This window comes from Sinocyclocheilus rhinocerous, unplaced genomic scaffold, assembly GCF_001515625.1.
Source record: "Sinocyclocheilus rhinocerous isolate Xijiao unplaced genomic scaffold, SAMN03320098_v1.1 scaffold990, whole genome shotgun sequence".
In the NCBI taxonomy this organism is placed as follows: Eukaryota; Metazoa; Chordata; class Actinopteri; order Cypriniformes; family Cyprinidae; genus Sinocyclocheilus; species Sinocyclocheilus rhinocerous.
Genome location: NW_015652301.1, coordinates 282744 through 305188, shown reverse-complemented (window position 1 = coordinate 305188; position 22445 = coordinate 282744). Strand labels below are relative to the sequence as shown.

Genomic DNA, 22445 nt, shown 5'->3' with positions numbered 1-22445 from the left:
GATGCACCTGTATATATATATATATATATATATATATAGGTATATTTTTTAAATGCTTTATATGCTTATTTTTATATGCTTTGAAATATTTTTTTCTTATAAAAGACAAGATATATATATGATTACATGGAAATATATTATACTTATACATATATAATTATATTTTATATAGATATATAGTTACATTTTTATTGCTTTTAGATATTTTTTCCTTATTTCTTGTCTATTATATACATATACATACATACACATATCATACAGATCCCATTTGTCAGAGACAATCCATCTTTGGTTGCTGATTTGATTTTTCTGTACTTCAGAGAGATTAATGATTTGTTTTTACACTTTTGAATCGAAACTCAAGACTTTCTCATTCCAGCTAAAATGACATTGGAATTTGCCATATGTGTGACCCTTATCAGAAGATCCACACTTGCAAATGAGGTGTCCGTCAGCAAGGGACAATGACAGTCTGTGCTTTTCTTTTTTCCCCCCCCAGGTTTTCTGTGAGAAAAGCTGACATTTGGCTATGAGCAAGTTCTGGTTTAACTTCCCCTTACCTTTGGCTGCATTATACATCACTGCAGTATGTCTAAATCATGCAGGTGTGTAAAATGCTACTTTTATTTATTTATTTAACGGTCTCTTTGAGCGTTTTCTGTGTTAAAGGTCACTTTTCTCTTCACTTTGTGTGGGCTGTATATCGAGTTTCTACGGCAGTCTAAGTGTGACCATGTTATGCATAAATTAACCCTGCATATTAAGAAGTTGCGCTGGCCTCCCACTCCACTTTATGCAAATTCTAGCATTGAATATTACTGGATCTGAGATTCACTTCAATGCACTTGCATGTGCATTTCAAAGCAGCAGATGTACTGTAGAGTGCATAAAACAATAAGGTTGTTCATTATCTGTGAGCGTGCTTTGCATAATATTAAATGCACTAAAATTACAGAGCATGAAAATGCGTGATTTTTGACCAATACATCGATGCTCTCACAGGGTTTTAACCCAGCATGTTGCTCAACACATTCAAGCTTGGACTGTTTTTATTCCAACTGAGAGACGATCTATAAATTGCACAGACACTCCCTGTGTTTTGTGTGAACGTGCAATACTTACAGGAATGATACAGTCATCTGACATATTCTGTTGTTTTGATATTTGTTGCTAAGAACATGACGAACCCGACAATCTGTAGCATTTCTTCAAAAATAAATAAGTAAACATTTGTGTGACCTTGACAGCTGTGACCTTTTGTCAAATTATAAATTCATAACATTCTCAGAACTTTGGCTAACGTTCTGGCAAGGTTCTCTCAAAATTATGAACAAATGTTCTTCCAGTAACTTAACGTTTGTTCAAAGTTATCTGGTCTTTAATAATGCTCTCAGAATGTTAGAACAAAATAATTACTTATGCATCATTCATGGAATGTTTATTTTTCCCCCTGAAACATTTTAGTTGGACATTCATCTAACGCTTTTTAAATGTTACTACTTATTTCAGAAGGTTCAGAAAACATACAAAAGTTCCCATATTGTTTGCTAAATGATCAAATGGAAGGTTCCATTCATAAGTGATGTTCCCATAATGTTTGCAAAATCGAAGTAAAAAGTTCCTTTCGTTCATATAACCAAGACAAAAAAATATATAAAAAGTTAGCACAAAAATATTATTTATACATCATTCATGGAACTTTTTTTTTTTATGTTGCTACTTGTTTCAGAATTTTCAGAGAACATTCAAAAGTAACGTTCCCATAATGTATGCAAAATAATTAAATAGAATATTCCCTTTTTTAAAAACATTTAATAAAAATCTGGACATTTAGAACATTGAGAAAACGTTCAGAAATAATGTTTTTACATCCTAATGGAAACATTAATAAAAACGTCTTAGAACATATTTTTGTTTGACGAGGTTCAGCACAAAAATGTGTGGTATTCACAAACAACACTTTTCTTAGGCTTAATATAGAATGTTTCGTATTCACTACAGTATTCCGCTTGGTGCAGTTAATGCTATGCTATTACACCTGTGAAAAATTATCTAGTGATCGTGGCTCAGGTAATTCATCAAATAATGGAGAAGAGAGTTACAACCAACCATATATCCAGATTCCGCATGTTGTCAAGTGCACTTTCAGCATTTAAAGAGCGATGGATGGTGTCTGGATCATTGTGGTAGAGTGATGCATGCAGACTGTCGCAATTTGCACTGTACAGCATCATCCTCCACATTCTAGCACTCAGAACTGGCAAGATTGGAAACTGCACTCAGCAGATTTTCTATCACAGACAGAACAGAATGTGCAAATAAACGGCACTATTAGCAGCCATTATTCATTTTAGCAAATTCTCCTCTTGATCTGTTTTTAAAAGTGCACATCATAGAAAACAGGACTATTTGTGCACTTTTGAAATAAATGTCATGCCACTCCTTCCTCAGACCAATGATTGAAATTAAGCTGCAAAAAAAAAAAAATTGGTTTCTTCAGAAATCATCACAGTTACGGCATCACAACTATGAGCACATGACCACATAACTAAATGTTAAAGGGTTAATTCACCCAAAAATGAAAATTAGGCTGCGTTTTACTCACCACCGAGGCATTCTAGGTGTATATGACTTTCTTCTTTCAGACGAATCCAGTCGGAGTTATATTAAAAATTGTCTTTGATCTTTCAAGCTGTTTCATGGCACTCAGCGGGTGTTGCATTGCTTCAGTACAAAAGAAGTTAAATAAAAAGTGCCCATCCATAAAAAAATGGATCCATTTGTTTTGATCTCTCCGCTGTGTTTCTGCGTTCGTAACGCAGCCTAATTTTCATTTTTGGGTGAACTAACCCTTTAATCAGTATTCAACAACTTGGAAGTTTCATTGATATGCATCTCTCATGCAAAGAGGTTAGCCAATCGTAGAAGAGCTAATCTGCATATTAAATATTCAGTTGCAAAAACAGCCTGTTTAAATGGCATTGGAAATAAAACTGTCTGTTTTTGGTGCATGAATCCTTGATTTTCAAACAAAGGCATAGAATATGGGCTCTTTAAATCAATGTCCATAAATGTTTTACAGCAGTGGTTCTCAAATGGTGAGTAACAGATCAGTTCTGATAGGAAAAATGTTTTTGAATGCAAATAATAAAATGCAACACACCATATAATCATGAGTAATAAATAGCACAATAAAAATGCTTACTGGCTTTAAGTAAAGATGAGAACCACTGATTTATATTATTGTATAGAGGGAAAAATTCTATTCAATAAGACACATTTTCTGAGTTGGACAAGACTGGTGTCTGTAAAATGAATGATCATTATTCCGTATCTCTCTCTGTGAACCTTTAGCTTTGGCGGTACAGGTGACATCCACAGGACCACAGACGGTCAAGAAAGCTCAGGGGGAGAGTGTTACTCTGGACTGCACATACACCGTGGACGCCTCAGATGTCGGAGACCTGGACATTGAGTGGACACGCGTCAGTCAAGACATGACCCAGAAAGATGAGATGGTGAGAGAGTGCTGAGGATACAGAATGGAGATTAAAGCACATCTTGTATTGTATTGGCTTGTTACTGGCATCTTTAAGAAATAGGAAAAATGAAAATGGATCCGACTTCTTTCGAAAGCATCAGAATATGATTAAAATACACTTCTTAAGATGTTTCTCAGTAGGCATAATTGGCAATGTGGAGCCAGTCTCTAAAACTATTTTAAATAGTTCATATCAGTTTTTTTATTAACTAAAACCAAAATGTACTAAATTAAGTACCTTTCATTAACTACAAAAAAATGAATAAATAATGATAAAGATAAAATAATGGTTTAATAAAAATAAAATGAAATATTTAAAAAATTATTTGTTACTGTAGCCAGTTCTCATTTACATTTAGTATAAGTTGAAGTAAAAAAAATAAATGTAAAATTTAAATCTAAATTTGAAATAGAAATGAAAAATTATATAGACACACACACACACATATGTGTGTGTAAAATACAATGACAAAAGTGTGATACACAAAAGGAAATATTAAAATAAAAAATAATTCAAAATATTAATATGAACTATAATAGTTCAACAATACTATTGGTATTACAGGTAACTAAAACTAAAATGATACTTAAAATAAAATTAACGTTAATTGCATTAAAATAAAATATAATGAATATTTTTATTTCTGCTAGTTGCCAAGGTAACATTTCTCATTTAGTTTCACTTAGTAACTTCATATACTAAAATAAATCATCATATAAATCATAAACTAAAACCAAAATAAAAATTAATAAAACTATACTGACAATAAAAAAACAAATAAAATGACAGAACACAACAAAATTACAAAAATGTTAACTAGAATTTAAATTTAAAATATAAAAAAATAATTCTAATTTATTTTAGAAAATAATGTGAATTCTCATTTTGTGCTGACTTTAAAGTTAAAATAAAAACGACAACAAAAATAAAAATATTAATAAAAATATATATAGTATCTTAATCATACTAAAATAAGACTGACTGGTACTAAATGGTAATGGCACTAAAATAACACTCATATCATTTGAGAGACTGGAATATTTTCACACTGAATGACCATTTAAAATGAACTAGGAAGAAGGAAGAAAGGTGCAAAGAAAGCATGCTGTGCAGCTTTTCTTTACGTAACATCTGGCGTTTTTGATAAGACAAGAATGTAGGAATGTGTTCTCAGCTCCATAGAGATCACAGTCTCCACCTCATCAATCATATCATCTTGATGGATTTTGTAATTTCCTCCCATTTCTACCTTGTCCAAACTGCTTAACCTCAGGCTTTCCTGGGATGCGTGTGGAGATTCAGAGAAATCCGTGCGTAAGGCTCCGTCTTAATGACGGCAGGTGGTTAGACCTGTTATATTAGATAAGACTCGCTGAGCTGTGTTTCTCTGTCTGACAGATCTTATCTTACACTGGAGGGAAACAGTACCAGCTAGGAAGCCCAGACCTGATGAGTCGCTTGAAGTTTGTTGGCGACCCGAGCCGTGGTGATGCCACGGTCAGCATTTCCAGCGTCAAGGTCTCGGACACAGCCACGTACCAGTGCAAAGTGAAGAAGACACCTGGCATCGATTCGAGGAAAGTCACTTTAGTAGTGCTGGGTGAGGACGTGCTCATTCTGTGACTCTGCTGACCGGTTCTGACACTCTTATCAAGCTACCGGGTTTCTGTTTTACCGGTTCTCTCCACCCTAGCCTGCCCCTTTCATCCAGTCGCTCACGATGACATGACTGGAATGGTAGGGGGAGTGGATGCTCCTTGTTCACATCTGACTTCTGTTTTCTTCTGGTAACCTTGGCCCAACCCCGCCACCTCGTCTGTGTAGAGACTCAGTAATGATTTACACCCTCTTGTAAAACTCTGGCTCAGTGCTGTGAGCCTTTAAGAGTGCAGTGTAATTATGGTTTTGGAGTTTTAGATGAGTTTGTTTCTATTTGATTTAAAAAAAAATTCTTCCCAATTTTCTGGTTTAGTATTTTTTTTTTCAGACTATTCTAGTTTCAGGTTAGTGTTTTATATATACACACACACACACGTCACACACACAAAGAGTGGTCATAGAAAAGAATCACCCCCCTTTAAAATGATCACATTTTGTTGCTTTGCAGCCTGAAATGAAGACGGACAAAGCTTTTGTTTTATCCAGCTGTATTTACTCAGTGCAAGTTATAACATCCAAGTGAAAGATATAGCACCAGCATAATAAAAAATAAATAAAAAACAGAATCACTGATTTGGAAAAAGGATCTTCCGCTTGTGTCGGTGTTTTGTTGAATCACTTTTGCTTTAATTACAGCCTTTAGTCTGCTGGCATTTGTCTCTGTCTCTACTAACTCTGCATATCTAGACTTTGCAATATTTGCCCACTCTTCTTTGCAGAACTGTTCAAGTTCAGTTCAATTTGATGGTGAGCGTTTGTGGACTGCAGTCTTCAAATCATTCCACAGATTTTCAGTGGGGTTTAAGTCTGAGCTCTGACTAAATCATGCAAGGACATTCACCTTTTTCTCCTTCAACCACTGTGTGCTCAGTTTTGCTGTGTGCTTTGGGTCATTGTCATGTTGGGAGGTAAACCTTCTTCCCATTGACAGCTTTCTAGCAGAAGACAGCAGATTTTCCTCAAGAATGTGATGGTATTTTGCCCCATCCATTTTTCCTGACAAGTGCTCCAGTCCCTGCTGCAGAGAAACACCCCATAACAGGATATCACCACCTCTATGCTTTACTGGAGGAATGCTGTTATTTGGATGGTGAGTTGTGCTGGATTTCCACCCGACAAATCGTTTGGTGTTGAGGCTAAATAATTCAATTTTAGTCTCATCTGCCTCAGAATCTTCAAGGTGTGATTTGGAAAAGCTCAGTCGTGACTGCATGTGGCCTTTCTTGAGGAGTGGCTTTTTTCTTGCATCCCTCCCATACAAGCCACATTAGTGGAGAATTTGTGATATTGTCGTCACATGCACACAATGACCACTCTTTGTCATAAATGCCTGCAGCTGCTTCAGAGTTGGTCGCCTCTCTGACCAGTTTCCTCCTGACTCTTTCATCCAGTTTGGAGTGACGTCCTGATCCAGGGAGGGTCTGTGTTCTACCAAATACATTTCACTTCTTAATAATAGACAACTGAGCTTCTAGGCATTGGATTTTTTTTGTATCCATCTCCTGACTTGTGCCTGTCCACAACTTTATCCCGGAGATCTTTTGACAGTACACCGCCACCCATAGTTGATTGTTTGCTTCAGTTGCACTACTGATGACTGAAATGCTCCAGGAAAAGCTCTTTTCATGCTGAGCTGATCAAAATGAGCACAGCTGATCACAGTTGAAAGTCAAACGGCTTTGTGTGCCATTCAAAAGGTGATCAGCTACACCTGATTGAGTTTATCAGTCATTTTTAGGAGGGGGGGTGATGCTTTTTCCAACTCAGTGAATGTTTTTTGTTTTGTTTTGTTTTTGTTTGCAAAGCAACAAAATGTGATGATTTTAAAGGGGGGTGATCCTTTTCTGTACCCACTGTGTGTGTGTGTGTGTGTGTGTGTGTGTATACCTGTTTGGGGACTTAAACCTGAATACACACAGACTCATGGGGACTCATGTCACGGTGGGGACCTAAATTGAGGTCCCCACGGGTAAACAAACTAAACGGTTACAAAAGCTTATAAATCATACAGAATGAAGTTTTTTATCTATCTAAAAATGCAGAGTTTCCTGTAAGGGGTAGGTTTAGGTTTAGGGTTGGTGTAGGGCAATAGAATATACGGTCTGTACAGTAGAAAAACCATTACGCCTATGGAGAGTCCCCACAAGGATAGCAAACCTGTGTGTGTGTGTGTGTGTGTGAATTTTTAGAGACATGTTTAGAGTTCAAATCGGAAATCAAAAATAATTATCATTTTTAATTAATAGATATTAGAGCCATGTAAATGTATTTTAAGTTTTTGTTCAATATTAGATTTTTTCCACTTGACTAAAAATTATTTATAATAATAACAAAAAATAAATACTTTTATAGTTAAGATTTTGAATTAGTATTTCATTTTATATTTTCTGTATTTATTTTATTTATTTTTAATTTCTTTGGTATTTTTAATGTCTATATCTTTTAATATGTCTAGTTTTTATTTATTTTCAATTCAGTTTTATTTTATTTAAAGTGAGTGTCAACATGAAAGTGCATTTGCAACATATTGTACTTAAATGTGACTCATTTCTATGTGAACCTGGAAATGAGTAAAAAAAATGAGTAGGACTTGATTTTTATCTGAGGAATGAATTAGATGGTTAAAAACTGGAGCTGTACACAATAATGCAGTCAGACCTGCATGTGAGGTTAAAGAATGTAGGTCAAATGTCATAAAGTTAATGAATCAGCCATGTGATTTTGTCCATGACGTCTGATTCTTTTTCTTTTGGTTTCTTTCAGTACGACCTTCGCCCCCTAAATGCTGGGTGGAAGGTAGTGAGGAGAAGGGCGGAACCGTTTCGCTCCGCTGCAAATTTTCCCAGGGTTCATCTCCTCTAAAATATGCATGGACGAAAGAAAGCGGAAACCTGCCACCAACCGCGACACAGAGTGAGTTCCCACCTCACAGGTCTAGTGCAACACTACTCAGCAAATATTCAAGCGAAGGTTTAATATTTGGTACCGCTTGAATAACCTGTAGCTTCAGGCCTGTGCGTTGTCAAGCCACATACAGCTGCTGTAGACGAAAACAAAAACATTTTTGGAGCCTCATAGCAACCAAACAAATTTTTCTGTGCAATCTGCTGTAAACGACACTGCAGGGTCTGGGTCTTTCGCAGTGCTGCACATTCTGAATGGCTCTTTTGTTTGAAGATCCCCAGACTGGAGAGCTGCTAATCAGAAACCACAGCGACAGCTACACAGGGAGGTACCTTTGTGAGGTCAGCAATGAAGTAGGCACTGAACGATGCACATACGCCCTTCAAGCATATAACCGTAAGTATGGGTGGATCCGGAATGTATTTGCACACCTAATGCAGAGTTCACACTGCACGATTTTAGCCCGATTTTTCACTCACCGACAGGTTTTGCGAAATCGCCGACAAATGCCCGAAATCGGAGGCAAATGACCAGACAGAGCTGTCGGCGATTCTTCCTATTGTGAAGTCATGCAATGTGAAACCCCCTGTCGCCAATTCATCGTGCAATGTGAACACAGCAGCAACTGAATGCTACCCCAGATAGTCACGCAGGGTGAAAACAACGGCGAGCCGACGAGTTTGAAAATCGTGCAGTGTGAACTCAGCATAAGCTTCACTTAACATCTGAATGTCAGTGCATCAGGCAACATGTCAAATCGAGTGGCATTTATCTGACAGAAAAACAGCACAGCACGTCTTCTTTTTTGGTCTGTACCAGATATGGGTGTCATGTCATACACTATTTTTAATATGACTGAATTTGTATTTAACGTGATCGCAATTTAATAAAACCAGTTATTCATTTCAACGCTTTTATTTCCAAGGTTACTCAAACAGCGAATGAATTATATACAGAAAGCGAGCGAAGAACATTTACATTATCAAAGCACGTCATCACTAACTTCAGTTTAGAGTTAAATCACGCTCAGAAAACTCTTGTTATAATCAATGAAGCTGTCTACACTATGAAACAAATTTATTTCTTACTTGGTACATACATTTGCTTTGTTGTTATGTTGAGAGAATTGTACAAAACTCCGGCGTTTCAGCGAGGACTCATCTGGATGCCTCTGATTGGCTGCTGCATTCGTAAGCTAAACAGAATCGTGTGTGATTGGTCATAATGCGCAACACTGTAAAAACGACTAAAAGGAAATGTGACACAACATGATTTAAATTTAATGCCGCAGTCAACACTTTTCATTTTATTTTTACTTTATTCACGATAGCTGTAATATATTTAGTTTAAAGTTTTTTTTCTTGACCAATTTGGTGATAAAAATTACCAAAATACCAGCTGATTTAAAGACATTGAGCAAAAATGGCTACAAATGTGATGTTGGTGAAAAGAAAAGATCCTGAGACTTTTGACACGCAGATGCTAATTGATTTGATGCCATTTAGACATGTTTATCTATTATATTTTTTTATCTATTATATAAGTGGTTTAAGTGTCCAAATAATTACATAAGTCATTTGTAAGTAAAAGTCTCTTTATGCTTATTGAACCAATGGAGAAAATCGTCTTAGATCAAAAGATCCAGTCATTCTCCTGTGTATTTAGCACATTTCTGTTCAGCGTTCATACCTCATACTCTGGGTAACTGCAGTATACCTTTTTATAAAGGCCATTATGCAGTATGTGTCCTTGAATGAAATACGCAAACTCTCTCAATAGAGGATTTTGTGCCAACATATTTTTATAAAGGCATTTATTCTCCAGATTATTTCATACGATTAATGATTTTGTGAAACCTCAGCTGCAATTTCAGATTAAATGTTTCTCAGGTTAAGAGTGAGCCACTTCTCTACATAATCAGCTGTCTTTTATCTGAATCTTTTATCTCTAGCAACCAATAAAGTGGGAGTGATTGTGGGAGCTGTGATTGGTGCATTGCTGTTGCTGCTCCTCCTCCTTTTGCTGATCTGGCTCCTGATTTGCTGTTGCAACAAGAGGCGCTATGAAAAAGAGGTTGCCAATGAGATCAGGTGAGATATTGCTGGTTTATAGAGGCCCGGTTTCATAGACAGGGCTTAGCCTAAACCAGGGAACCAACATAGTTCAATTAGGACATTTAAGTAATTTTTATAAACGTGCCTTAGAAAAAAACATGACTGGTGTGCATCTTGAGACAAAACAAATGCACTGATATATTTTAAGATCAGTCAGTGTGAGTTTCTTTCATTTGAAATAGCTCAGACTTACATTTTAGTCTAGGATTAGGTTTAAGCCTTGTCTGTGAAACTGGGGGAAAGTGAAATAATATTAAAGTCAGACTGAAACTGAAGTAGTGACAGATCTTTCTTCCGTATTGTGATGTAATATGGAGCCCTGCAAATGACATGCAGGGGGGAAAAATTATAATTCCCTTGTTTTTGTATATCATGGCCACATTGTACTAATTTGTTCCTTCATTTCAGTAAATCACAGCCTCATTGTACTAGTTCGTTCCTTCATTTGAATTAAATCAAAATGAGGGAATTAATTAGTACAATATGTAAACAAATTAATAAGAGTTTGGAACAAATTCTTAATTTGTGACCACGATTTAGCTAAAAGAAAATAATGAATTGTTTAAATGAGGAAACTAATTCTCAATTTTTGGGAAACAATTTTTAGCCGTTATAAATTATATTTTTGTCTGCATGCATCGGTTGTTGATTCAATGTTGAAATGTGGGTGTTGCATTTAAAAATGGAGGCAGATGAAGGTGAGCTTGCAGGGGCGGGTGATTGGAGAAGTCTGGCTTATGTCATCATATGTCGTTTTCACCAGAAGGTCCAGCTATATATACTTTTTAATTATGAGCCGAAGTGAGAACGTGCATTATTAATGCCTTTGCTGTCTCTATTCCAGAATATTAAGACAAGACACCACAGGTGAATAGGGTCAAATTTGAACTTATTGACATCACCATACTTCACAAGATGTTTAAGACAACTGATTTGTATGACAAGTTTCGGAAATCTTATTTTTAAATATGCAAAAATTGATAGGAATATAACTGTAAAGTTTGGTAAATGTAAGTGCTGCTAAATTGTTGATTTCTGGCTCAGTGCATGAGGAAAAAACTCATTTGGAATGACTTTTAAAGATGCATATTATAATTGAAACATAATTTTCACAAAAGGTTTATGTTTAAATGGACATATATTCTCCTGAAATGCAAAAACTCTTTGGTTGTGTTGTGTTGACAAATTAATATTTTGTAAAAAATAAAAATAAAAATTGGACATATATCTCCAACCACTCACATGCAAAAAAATTCCTTGGTTCTGTACAAATCACACAGGTTAAATTACATATTTTGGCTTAAAAAGGGTGAAAATCGCCAACTTTGGGGCACTATTTTTTGTACAACATAAAAACTTTCTTATTTCAATTTCTAAGTTCAGCTGCTGCTTGAAATGTATGTATAATCAACTTGGTTGTACAAGTCATATCGACTCAAATGACATTAAACTGATTTCCATGTTGTTGTTTTTTTACAATAATCATGGAACTTAATTATCATTAATATATATTTTTATTTTTGGAAATTGCATTCTAAGTCTTTTTGAGTATGCCAAAAGTCCCCGGATGGTCTACTATTTCAGGTCGATTTTTGAAGTGTGGATCCGTGCACACTCTAATGGCTAAAATTGCCCACAATCCATTGCGCTTTGGCGAAGGATTCTGTCCAGAACTACAAACACGAATAAAACGCGTTAGAAAAACTACAAACGTGGCGGATGCGCGCGATCGACGGTTAGGTAGAGAGGTTTACAAAGAGGGGTTTGAGTTACTAATAATCAACATTTAACCTGTTAAAAAAATATTTATTTATTGTTATCCGTGTTATATTTCATCTGCAACAGCAATGTGAACTTTTATAAACACCCATTTGGTCGTTAACTTTTAAATGCATCATTATGCAGAAAACATGAGCAGAGTTCTCCGCATGAAAGACCCGCGACTGGCAGACCAACGAGCTACTTCTTTTCTCTCCAGTACTAAAGTAGGTGGAGCCGGCCGTCGCCATCTTGGCAGCGCGTCACTCCTGGATAATCGAAAATGGGCAAAGAGGCGGGAGCTGGTTGCTGAAACCACACCCACCTAGCTCGACGGCGGTGACAGCAGCGGCGATCCACCTGTCACTCAAGTGGCCACGCCCTTAATTATGCAGAACTTTAAGGCTTAATATAATTTAAACGGATGAGTTATAAAAAAATTCACCCCTCTCACAGTTGTCGTGAAGGGCAAAATTAGCTATATAGACCAAAACCACTTTTTGTATCAGGCTGTAAACACATTTTTTTCTGCTGTAAAGTTGGGCATTTTAACATGGGGAGTCTATGGGACTGACTCCCTTTGGAGCCAGCCTCTAGCGGCCAGTCGATGAATTGCAGTTTTAGTCACTTCCGTGTTGGTTTCACGAGAGAGACGGGGAGGTTGCCACTTGCTACATGCTCAATAGTTTCCCTTCAGCAGTGGAAGTACATGTTTAGCTCATAGTTGAAGAATGTCTCACAATAAATCATGGGTAAATACCTGGCTGACTAATCAGCAATACTAGTTATTCATTATACACAACCACATCCAATAATGATTCTCTCAACTGGATAAGTCCCAAAAATATGTATGTGTCCTCTTTCTACTTCGGCTATGAATATATATTTGGCTAACATCAAGTGACATGTTCCTTTCCTCTACCGTATTTTAGGGAGGACGCTCCAGCTCCAGAGAGTCGCCCGGGAAGCCGTAACTCCAGCTTCCGTTCTGTACTGAATTATCACGTCCATCCGGGGATCCATTACAGCTCGGTTGGCAAAGCCGATGTCACACGGGCCATATCCGGTCGCAGCAGTACCCACACCGAACGCAGCAGAGGCCAAAGGGAAACCAGCATGCTTGCGTCTGATCACAGGCCTCCGCTCGGATACGACAGCAGATATGGATACCCCGTTTAACCACCAACGTCCTGCCAGGGGACACAGCACTGAAAAGATTAAACTCACTCAAAAGATGCAATACTGTGCAAGACCATGGCAAGATTGGAGGACATTAAAACTGCACAGAAGAATATTCACATTTGTGAATATTCCTAAAGTTCAGGATAGAGATCTGCTAATATATGTGTATAGTTGTGTTGATGTATTTTTGTATGATTGTTTTATAAACATTTAGGTGAAATGTGGTCATGGTAATTTGAATATATTAAACTAACAAGCCTTTTAACTTCTTTATAACAATAAATGCAGTCTTTTAAGATTGAAAGTAAGAGATTTAACGTCATCTGAGTGGTTGTTTACAAGGGTGATTATATATTAAAAAAATCTAATTATATTTAAAAATTATATAAAAAATTATGATATTTTTATTTGAATTTAAATTTAAAAAATGCTCAAAATTAGATTATTAAAAATAATAATAACTGAATTGTTCATGCCACCAGACCCATATGCAAATTTTGTAATAAGAGATGTTCCTATCATCAGAGCAGTTTCAAGGACCTGATTGCACAGGACAACGTTTCAAAGCATCTTTGCAGGAAAATATTGCAATAATAATGCCTCAAATTCCATAAAAACCTCATTTGAAAGTTCCAATTAAAAGAAAATGATGCCTTTGCTATATTTTTCTGTAAACCCCAGTGATATGGAGTCAATATAATGCCACATATATATGCAAAATAATAAGTTTTGCAAAAGAAAATAAAGTTTTGCAAAAGAAAAATAAAGTCTTGAGCAAAAAAAATGTTTTGCAAACAAAAATAAAGATCGCAAAATAAAACAGAAATAAAGAATTGCAAAAATTAAGATATAATTGCAAAAATCAATGACAGTTGTAAAAGAAGTTTATGAACTGTGATTCTATTTTATCTCTGCAACACATATTTTCCATGCTCACACCTACTAATTCATTTGCAATGCTCCATTTATTTTGCGTTTCAGTCAAGCGTGAGCTCGCGATACCGTTTTCCCTTTGCGCTTCACTTTTCTGTGCGTTTCACTTTATGGCACTGTTTTGACGTGGGGGTGGAGTCAAGAAACTGGGGCGTGTCATTAGCAACAAGCCATGTCATTAGCAACAGGTTCGAAAGTCAGCATGGCAGAGCGCAGGCCTGCGGGTGGATTCCAGGTATGTAAAGTTGATTGTTTCCTTTTATTTCACTAACATTAAAATGTGTGTTGTTTTGTTAACTACATGCGATTACTATCAGTCGAGTGTTTGAAATAACTTCATTTTGTGAGCTGATGTGCGGTTTTTGTCTCAGAACAAGGCAGATAATTTTTATTTATTTATTTAGTCATTTAGCAGACGCTTTTGTCCTATACGGTAATAAAGGTTATGTCCATTAGCACTGGATTATAAATATACTTTATTATTATGAAAATATCCAGTGCTAATGGACATAGCCTTTATTACCGTATAGGATAAAAGCGTCTGCTAAATGACTAAATAAATAAATAAATAACAATTATCTGCCTCGTTCTGAGACAAAAACCCGCACATCAGCTCACAAAATGAAGTTATTTCAAACACTCGACTGATAGTAATCGCATGTAGTTAACAAAACAACACACATTTTAATGTTAGTGAAATAAAAGGAAACAATCAACTTTACATACCTGGAATCCACCCGCAGGCCTGCGCTCTGCCATGCTGACTTTCGAACCTGTTGCTAATGACATGGCTTGTTGCTAATGACACGCCCCAGTTTCTTGACTCCACCCCCACGTCAAAACAGTGCCATAAAGTGAAACGCACAGAAAAGTGAAGCGCAAAGGGAAAACGGTATCGCGAGCTCACGCTTGACTGAAACGCAAAATAAATGGAGCATTGCAAATGAATTAGTAGGTGTGAGCATGGAAAATATGTGTTGCAGAGATAAAATAGAATCACAGTTCATAAGCTTCTTTTACAACTGTCATTGATTTTTGCAATGAATTATATCTTAATTTTTGCAATTCTTTATTTCTGTTTGCAAAACTTAAATTTTTTCTCTCAATACTTTATTTTTATTTTGCGATCTTTATTTTTGTTTGCAAAAATTTTTTTTTTTTGCTCAAGACTTTATTTTTCTTTTGCAAAACTTTATTTTCTTTTGCAAAACTTTATTATTTTGCATATATATGTGGCATTATATTGACTCCATACAGTGAGCAAGCCAACGGCAGGAAACGGAAAACTTCACAAGGTGTCAAGAGTAGAGAAAAAGCAAAAACCCTGGGAGAAACCTCAACTTTCCTGTCAGTTCTCTACCATCCTAAAACATCCTTTAAAAAATCCTTAAAAACAGTTACTGTGGTATAGACACTGAAAAGCAGCAAGAGGCCTAAGTTTATGTTTAAACTAAGTATTAAAAAAAAATAAATGCAAACAGACGCCCCCTGAAGGCTGAAATACAACTTTTAAAATCTGAAAAAAATTTTAAACAGTAGGCATCATACTTTCACCGAGTTTGTAAATGGTTACAGAGAAAAACCGGAACAACTGAGGGGTACCTTTACACGACAACGATTGTAAACAATGCAGAGGTTTTTCCTTTGGGTTTTTGTAAAGTTTCGCATACATACGACAATGATCTCAAAACGATCCCAGTTCTCACGGATCCACAGAAATGACTAAAAACACTATTATTCATGCCAGGCCAGTAGTTGGCGATGTCACTTTTTAAAGAAACACTACACACCTGCGCACATACACATTTAAGGGGTTAAGTACATACTCGCGAATGCACGTAATACGCATGCGTGTGACATTGGTGTTATCTCAAATTTGCGTTTTTGTAGTTTACACAAAGACGATAACTGTTTCAGAAACTTCCACATTGAAAACTGTTTTCAAAGATTTGCTTTTTCAGGCCCCCAAAACCTCATTACTGTTTAAATGATTGGTCAAAACGCATAAAAAGTTTTCAGTTTTTAGTTGAAAACAGTGTCTTATAAACACCCACTGAGAATAACACATTACCAGACTTTCAAGTTGCTCCGACCAAACTTATGTTGCTAGGAGACAAATCATAGCATAACAAATCAAAACAACACGCATTCTAAAATCAGCTCCAAATATTAATTATGTTTAAATATGTAGTGTATTCCAGCCTTAAGTTTACCTCAGATTTACAAAACGTGATTGTACACTCTAAATGCTGGGTCAAAACAACCCAATAGCTGGGTTTGTCCCTTTTTAACCCAGCATTTTTTAGCGTGTAAAATGAATTGCTGTTGACTGTATGCCAATGACGGACTTCTGTTCACTTTTAATGTACATTCCAATTCCAAATTCCTGCAAGAATTTCATCTGCTGCAATAATGTCTTTGGTAGATGAGGCTGGATCACGAATGATTCGCACGAACATAGACGCATTTATGTAGATCCTGGGCGCATTCCCTTCAGAAACAAACATAATCCACTGCGTCTTCAGCGGCTCAGATGTCGGGAGTAAATGACGACTGCTATGTTCATTATTACATCCAACAACAGAACACCTCAATCGCTTAGGTGTCATTCTTGTCTACATCTGCTCCAGCGGTGAAACAATGGCGGACTGATGACAGCTCACTCAGGGCGGGTCTAAGGTAAGACGCCAGTCCAGTCTGTGCTGAAACGCTACTGTCAATCAAACTATCGTGGGAGGGGCCTGTCTGTGTGACGTCACACAGACAGGCATCTGAGATCGGCTTGATTTGAGAAAGGGGTAAAGATTTTAGTAGATTAACAAATAACCACGGGGTGGATTTTTATCATTTTAGGGTGGTTGTATACACACACTGCCAACACACATTTCAGTTCAAACAACTTGTAAATGTGCATGTAGCATTATATGACCCCTTTAAATATTTAAACGTGTTTTCCATCATTAATATAGTGACTGAAATTTAATCAAGGGAAACAGGCACATTTTCATTCTCCAGTTTGCAAAGGAGTGTTAATTTTGTGTAACTGATATACTAATTAGTCTTTGATAATATATTGAATTTTATTTTATTTTTATATGTTGTTTTGACTTCAATTTTATTAATTTTTTTGTGTTTTGTCATTTTTACGTTTAAAAAAAATAGTATTTTAAATATAGTTTTTACTAATTTTTATTAATTATTATAGTTTTATATATTTATATAGTTTATTTAGATTTACTTAAAGTTAAACGAAATGAAAATTAGAAATGTTGCCTTGGCAGCTAGCTTAAATAACTTTTATATAAGTAACTTTTATATGTAGATTTAGATTTAATTAACAATAATAATCCAGCTGCATGGTGGTGGTTGCATTCGCAAAGGCCTCTGTTTCTAATATGTTGTTTTTTGTTGCTGGCTAACTGTTTTTCCCTTGTGATGCACCTGCACTGACAAGCATTCAGTTCAACTCAGCAGTGTGATTTGGAGATGATGGGAAGGAAATTGTTTGCGCTGTTTGATTTGCATCTGCCTCTAATAGGCAGGTCAATCAATGCATTGCAGTGATAGTTTTGTGCAAGAGCAGCCCCGGCTGCAGTGTCACTAGCCCTCCTGGTGGCTGTTCAGCTCCAGTCAATTTTTTCTTTTCTACTTTTCTCACAGCGTTGTTTGACTAAAAACCTCTGATTATGGGGAAATGGTTCTGGACTAAGGGATGGAAAATCAGAAGTGTGTGGGAGAATGACATGAAAAGATGTTTGTGAAATGAAATTAGCGCATTTACACGGCGTGTTTCAGGCACACATACACAGTGTTATTCTCTTTTGTGAAAGACTGAACGCAGATGAATTCACATTTAATTGCACAAAGCGAAGACGATTTTCCTTGCCAAGGTTCATTAGACACGAAAAATCAATATTTTGATGCAAAGAAAACAATGTTTTGAAAGAAAGAGTACAATTATTTTCCTTGCAAACCATCATTTGTACACCAGCTTGATTTTCTGAAATAAACACAAGAGCAAAATCATAGCATTCTGGGTGGTTGCCAAGACGGTTATGCAGTTGCTAAGGAGTTTTGAGTCTAATAGCATATTGCTAAGTGGTTGCTAGGAAGTTATTTTAAAGGTCCCCTGAAATGCTTAGAAACAGGCAGCGTTACTCTATGTGTTGACGTCATTTTAACTGAAACAGGAAGACAGGGCGGGACATATCAAGGCTTCTAGAGAGCATTTGATTGGACAGAACGTTTGATGAGAAGCTGAAGTACGATGTGACGTAAAAAAAATCGTTGAGCCGTTTTGGCGGAAGTGACGAACTGCAAGCTTTGAATGCTTATATCTTCTAAATGTGAATTTTGTCACTGTTTTGGAGCACACTGCCTTATAGATAACCTTAAGACTAACATATTGATACTAACACCCAAAAAACTTTCATTTTGATTTCATGGGGACAAACAAAGTAATGGTTTCCTAACAGAAATGGTGTTTTTGTGAGATCATTTCTGCTGTGATCGATCAGGTTTTATCTGCTGATATGTTGTTTCATGGCTCATTCTTGTTCCTGTAGCATTTGAACTCTATAACTATGCTTGTGTTGTTATTAAAGAAATATTATGGCTTGATTATTTACACAATGGTAGAAAAATTAACAGGATGATTCTGAGGGCTGACAGTGGATATCAACTTGATATTTTGATATTATCATAATGATTTCTATTGTTTTAGCTTTTTTAAAGTGACGCAAACCAACTAATGCCCCAAATTCTACAGAATTCATAGAATCCATGCTAATATTTGCTGATTCTTGTGCTGTGGCTGATCGTCCCTCTGAAATGATGTCACTTCCTGAAAGATGATGTCAGTAAGACACTTTTTAGTTAAAGGGATTTTACAAAGAAAACCTATAAATGACATAAACAAATGTTTGGAGCAGAGAGAGAAAATGATCAAACTGAAATATTTCCTAATTAAATAGCCTGTTTTCATGTTAGAAATGAACACCCACACAAGTGAAATGACTTTAAATCCTTAGTTTAAAGTGAAATTATAATTAAAGAAAACTAATTCATATGACTCCATCTTTTAAAAATAGTCAATTTGATATTTTATCCAGTGTATCAGGATATGCTATGATGAGGACATGAAAATGTACCATTAATCTTATTCAAAAGGAACTCTAGTTGTGTGTTTGACCAATTAAATCACTTATGTATCAGTCTAAATGAATGCATTGTGATGTATTATTGAATACCCATAACAGCTTTCATAGTTTATGAGAGGTTTGGATTCACAAACAGAATACTGTAGGTTCTCCTGATTATCCGAGGCTTTAATCCGTCGGATCTGTGGGTAAAATGTCAGGGTCATCCAAGTATTCTCTCTATCAGAGGAAACCGACTGCTGGGTTACTAAGGAAACGGGAAGACGTTTGGCTCAAGGCAAGGACCGCTGGCGGTGTTTGAATGTTTTCAGCAATATTAACAGAGAGCACCGAAGTTCATCAAGAGCAATGTGCTTACGTTGGCCGCGTTATCTGCTGCATGTTAAACAGCCAGATTCCAATTAAGGCGCATGGTGCACGTGAATGTCAGGCGAGCTATATTTGTCTTGTGAATGAGGTGCGAGTCTTTCTCAGGACTCCATCTCCTCGTTGTGTTTCGATGGTATGTGTGCTAGTCAAATGAAACCTCTGGACATCCAGGATGCATTAGCACAGGAAGGACGGATGCTGGCAAAGCACTTTGACCACCACAAAATTTGGCTTTGATTTACATTGGGCACATTTGAATAATTATACAATATGATTTCATGATGAGAACAGCAGGTTTAAGCAGATGCCGTTCAGCATATGGCATAGAAATACATATTTAAAAAGTTTCTTTCCTTCCGATCTTGAATTTGCTCACAGCCTTGCTAAAAATGTATTTAAAAAGGTCAGCCTCTAATTTGTTTTTTTTTATCTATCTATCTTTATCATTTTATCTCTCAAATATTTAACACAATCACTGTTTTTGATGTGAAAGAGGCAGATTTCTTATATTATTCCTCTCTCAGCCATATACTAAACTATGGCCTTTAATACCCATACAGCAATATATATATATATATATATATATATATATATTTAAATATATATATAATATAAACAATAAATATGAATAATTAATAAATAATGCTTTTAAAATATATATTTGTTAAAAAATGTTTAACATTATATTAACGTAAATATATTTTCTACCAATATATTTTTGTTCACTTTGAAAATACATTTTAAAAGCATTTAAAATATATATTTTGCTCTCCATATTTTTCAATCCAAGAAAATACAGTCACGTCACATTTGAAAAAAAAAAATTTGAATTGTTGTCTATAACACACGATGAACACATAAAATCTGAATAAAAACCAGAAAAGAAACATATTTCACAATGTAAAAAAAAATAAAATTAAATATTACATTTTTTTAATAAATCTAGTTTTGATCTCTTGCCTAAATTTAGGCTACTGTATTGGAAATATATATTTTTTTGCTCCTGAAATACATTTAGAAATATATTTTGGTAAATGACAGTTTAAATTTTCAATTTCAAAAACATATTTCATTGAGCTTCATAACATATATTTAGCATATATTCAAAATATATTTTGTCCATAAAAACTACATTTTTGCCATACGGGATAACGCCCTTATACTGAATTGCATAAATGCTCTAATCATCAAAGTAAACACATATTGTTATGTTACCGAATGTAAATTTGTGTCTGACATCTAAAAGCTTTGTAGAAAGCAAATGACTCTGGCTGAATGAACACTACAGCGTTTGAATCACGCTTTTACAGAAGCCTTTTCACCGTGTTTTTGTTGCTGTGCACCTGTATAGATGTGCATCTGAGTGTGAAACCCAAAATTACAAGCCCACCGGCCCCCCTGATTGCCATTTGAGTTGAACCACAATGTCTGGATGGTGGTTCAAATGACTAGTCATGCTTCTGTGCCATAAAACAAGCTGCTTTAAATATGGTTACGGTCAGCGTATGAAATCATCCTTCAAATCTGGCTTCATAGCTGGTGTATAAAAGTCAGTCAGCTATTGTCGAGAGCTTTCAGCACTAACCATAGCAATTCAGCTTCAAATCTCTCCCTATCATTTACTATTTCTTAAAAAATACATTTTGCCATGACAACAGAACATCATTTTCTGGTATTTTTATCTCCTAAATGCACGAGGAGCTTGAGCACAGTGAACATGAGAGGAAATATTTGAGGCCTCCAAAACAAGGTACTTAAATGCTATTTTTGAAGAAATTCTAACTCTTTTTAGTGTGTGCTTGTTCACAGGGAAAATGTATTCATTTGGTGTATGATGTGTCAGATGTTTCTCCTAAAATTTCTTTGAAGAAATGTGAGCCAATAGTTTTCATACAGCTGAAAAAAAAAAAAATGAAATGTCTAGCAGGTCAGAACATTTGATCTTTTTGGATGAGAAATGTTTGAGTTAATGAGCTGTGATAATGAGCTCTCTGACCTTTGAGTGCAGACTTTGGTATCTTTACAGTTTTATTTTGGTATTATTTATATTGTATTAATATCTATTCTTTTTTTTTTTAAATAGCTTATATTTTTAGACTTTAGATTTCATTTTAATTTCAAAGTAATTTTGTTGTGAGCTTTTGTCTTTTTAAAATAGTTTTGGGGTTTCTTAATATTTATTTTTAGCTCTATTTTTATTTTTATTTTTTTAGTTTTAGTAATTTTAGTACTTCACCAAAAACTTATTTTCAGTTAGTTACCAAAGGCAACGTTTCAGTTTTTCAAATGTAATTTGAATGAAATGTAAACCTAATGTATTTATTTATGAAATATAATTTTAATAGCTTTAGTTAACAATAACACTGGTTTACAGAGAACATGTATGTGTTCATATTAATTTATATATATATATATATATATATATATATATACCTTTTATTTTTAAATTTTCAGTTTTTTAGTCATTTGTTTTCTTTTAAAAAACTGATTTAGCTTTAATTTATTTTTATTTCAGTTTTAGTCATTTTACCACTTTTATTTTATTGTAAAGTTTCCAAGGTAACATTTATATTTGACTTTATTTCAATGACTGAAAACTATTTTTAATATTTTTAGTGAACAATAACAACACTGTTTGACAGATCTTTTCTGAAGCTAGAGGATACACAAGATCACTGGGGTCTTTTTCTCAGGAGAAACATCTAAAGATCTACATGTAATCTTTCTGCAGATTAAGGCTACGTCCACACGAAGCCAGAGCTTTCCCTATCCGATCTTTTTTTTTTCCCTCGCCTCAAGAAATATCTCCTTCCACACAAACCCAC

At 35.4% G+C, this 22445-nt stretch overlaps 1 protein-coding gene across 2 annotated transcripts in view; it reads left to right on the top strand.

Moving 5' to 3' along the window:
* Positions 1 to 13210, top strand: part of LOC107714559 (coxsackievirus and adenovirus receptor homolog) — a 14518-nt gene extending 1308 nt beyond the window's left edge. For both annotated transcript variants that reach the window (XM_016520430.1, XM_016520429.1), the window contains exons 2-8: positions 500 to 605; positions 3355 to 3518; positions 4941 to 5142; positions 7965 to 8114; positions 8379 to 8501; positions 10057 to 10195; positions 12910 to 13210. In XM_016520430.1, the coding sequence (XP_016375916.1) occupies positions 530 to 605; positions 3355 to 3518; positions 4941 to 5142; positions 7965 to 8114; positions 8379 to 8501; positions 10057 to 10195; positions 12910 to 13156 (1101 nt within the window). In that variant the 5' untranslated portion in view covers positions 500 to 529 and the 3' untranslated portion in view covers positions 13157 to 13210. The remainder of the gene's footprint in view (positions 1 to 499; positions 606 to 3354; positions 3519 to 4940; positions 5143 to 7964; positions 8115 to 8378; positions 8502 to 10056; positions 10196 to 12909) is intronic.
* The last annotated feature ends 9235 nt before the right edge of the window (positions 13211 to 22445 follow it).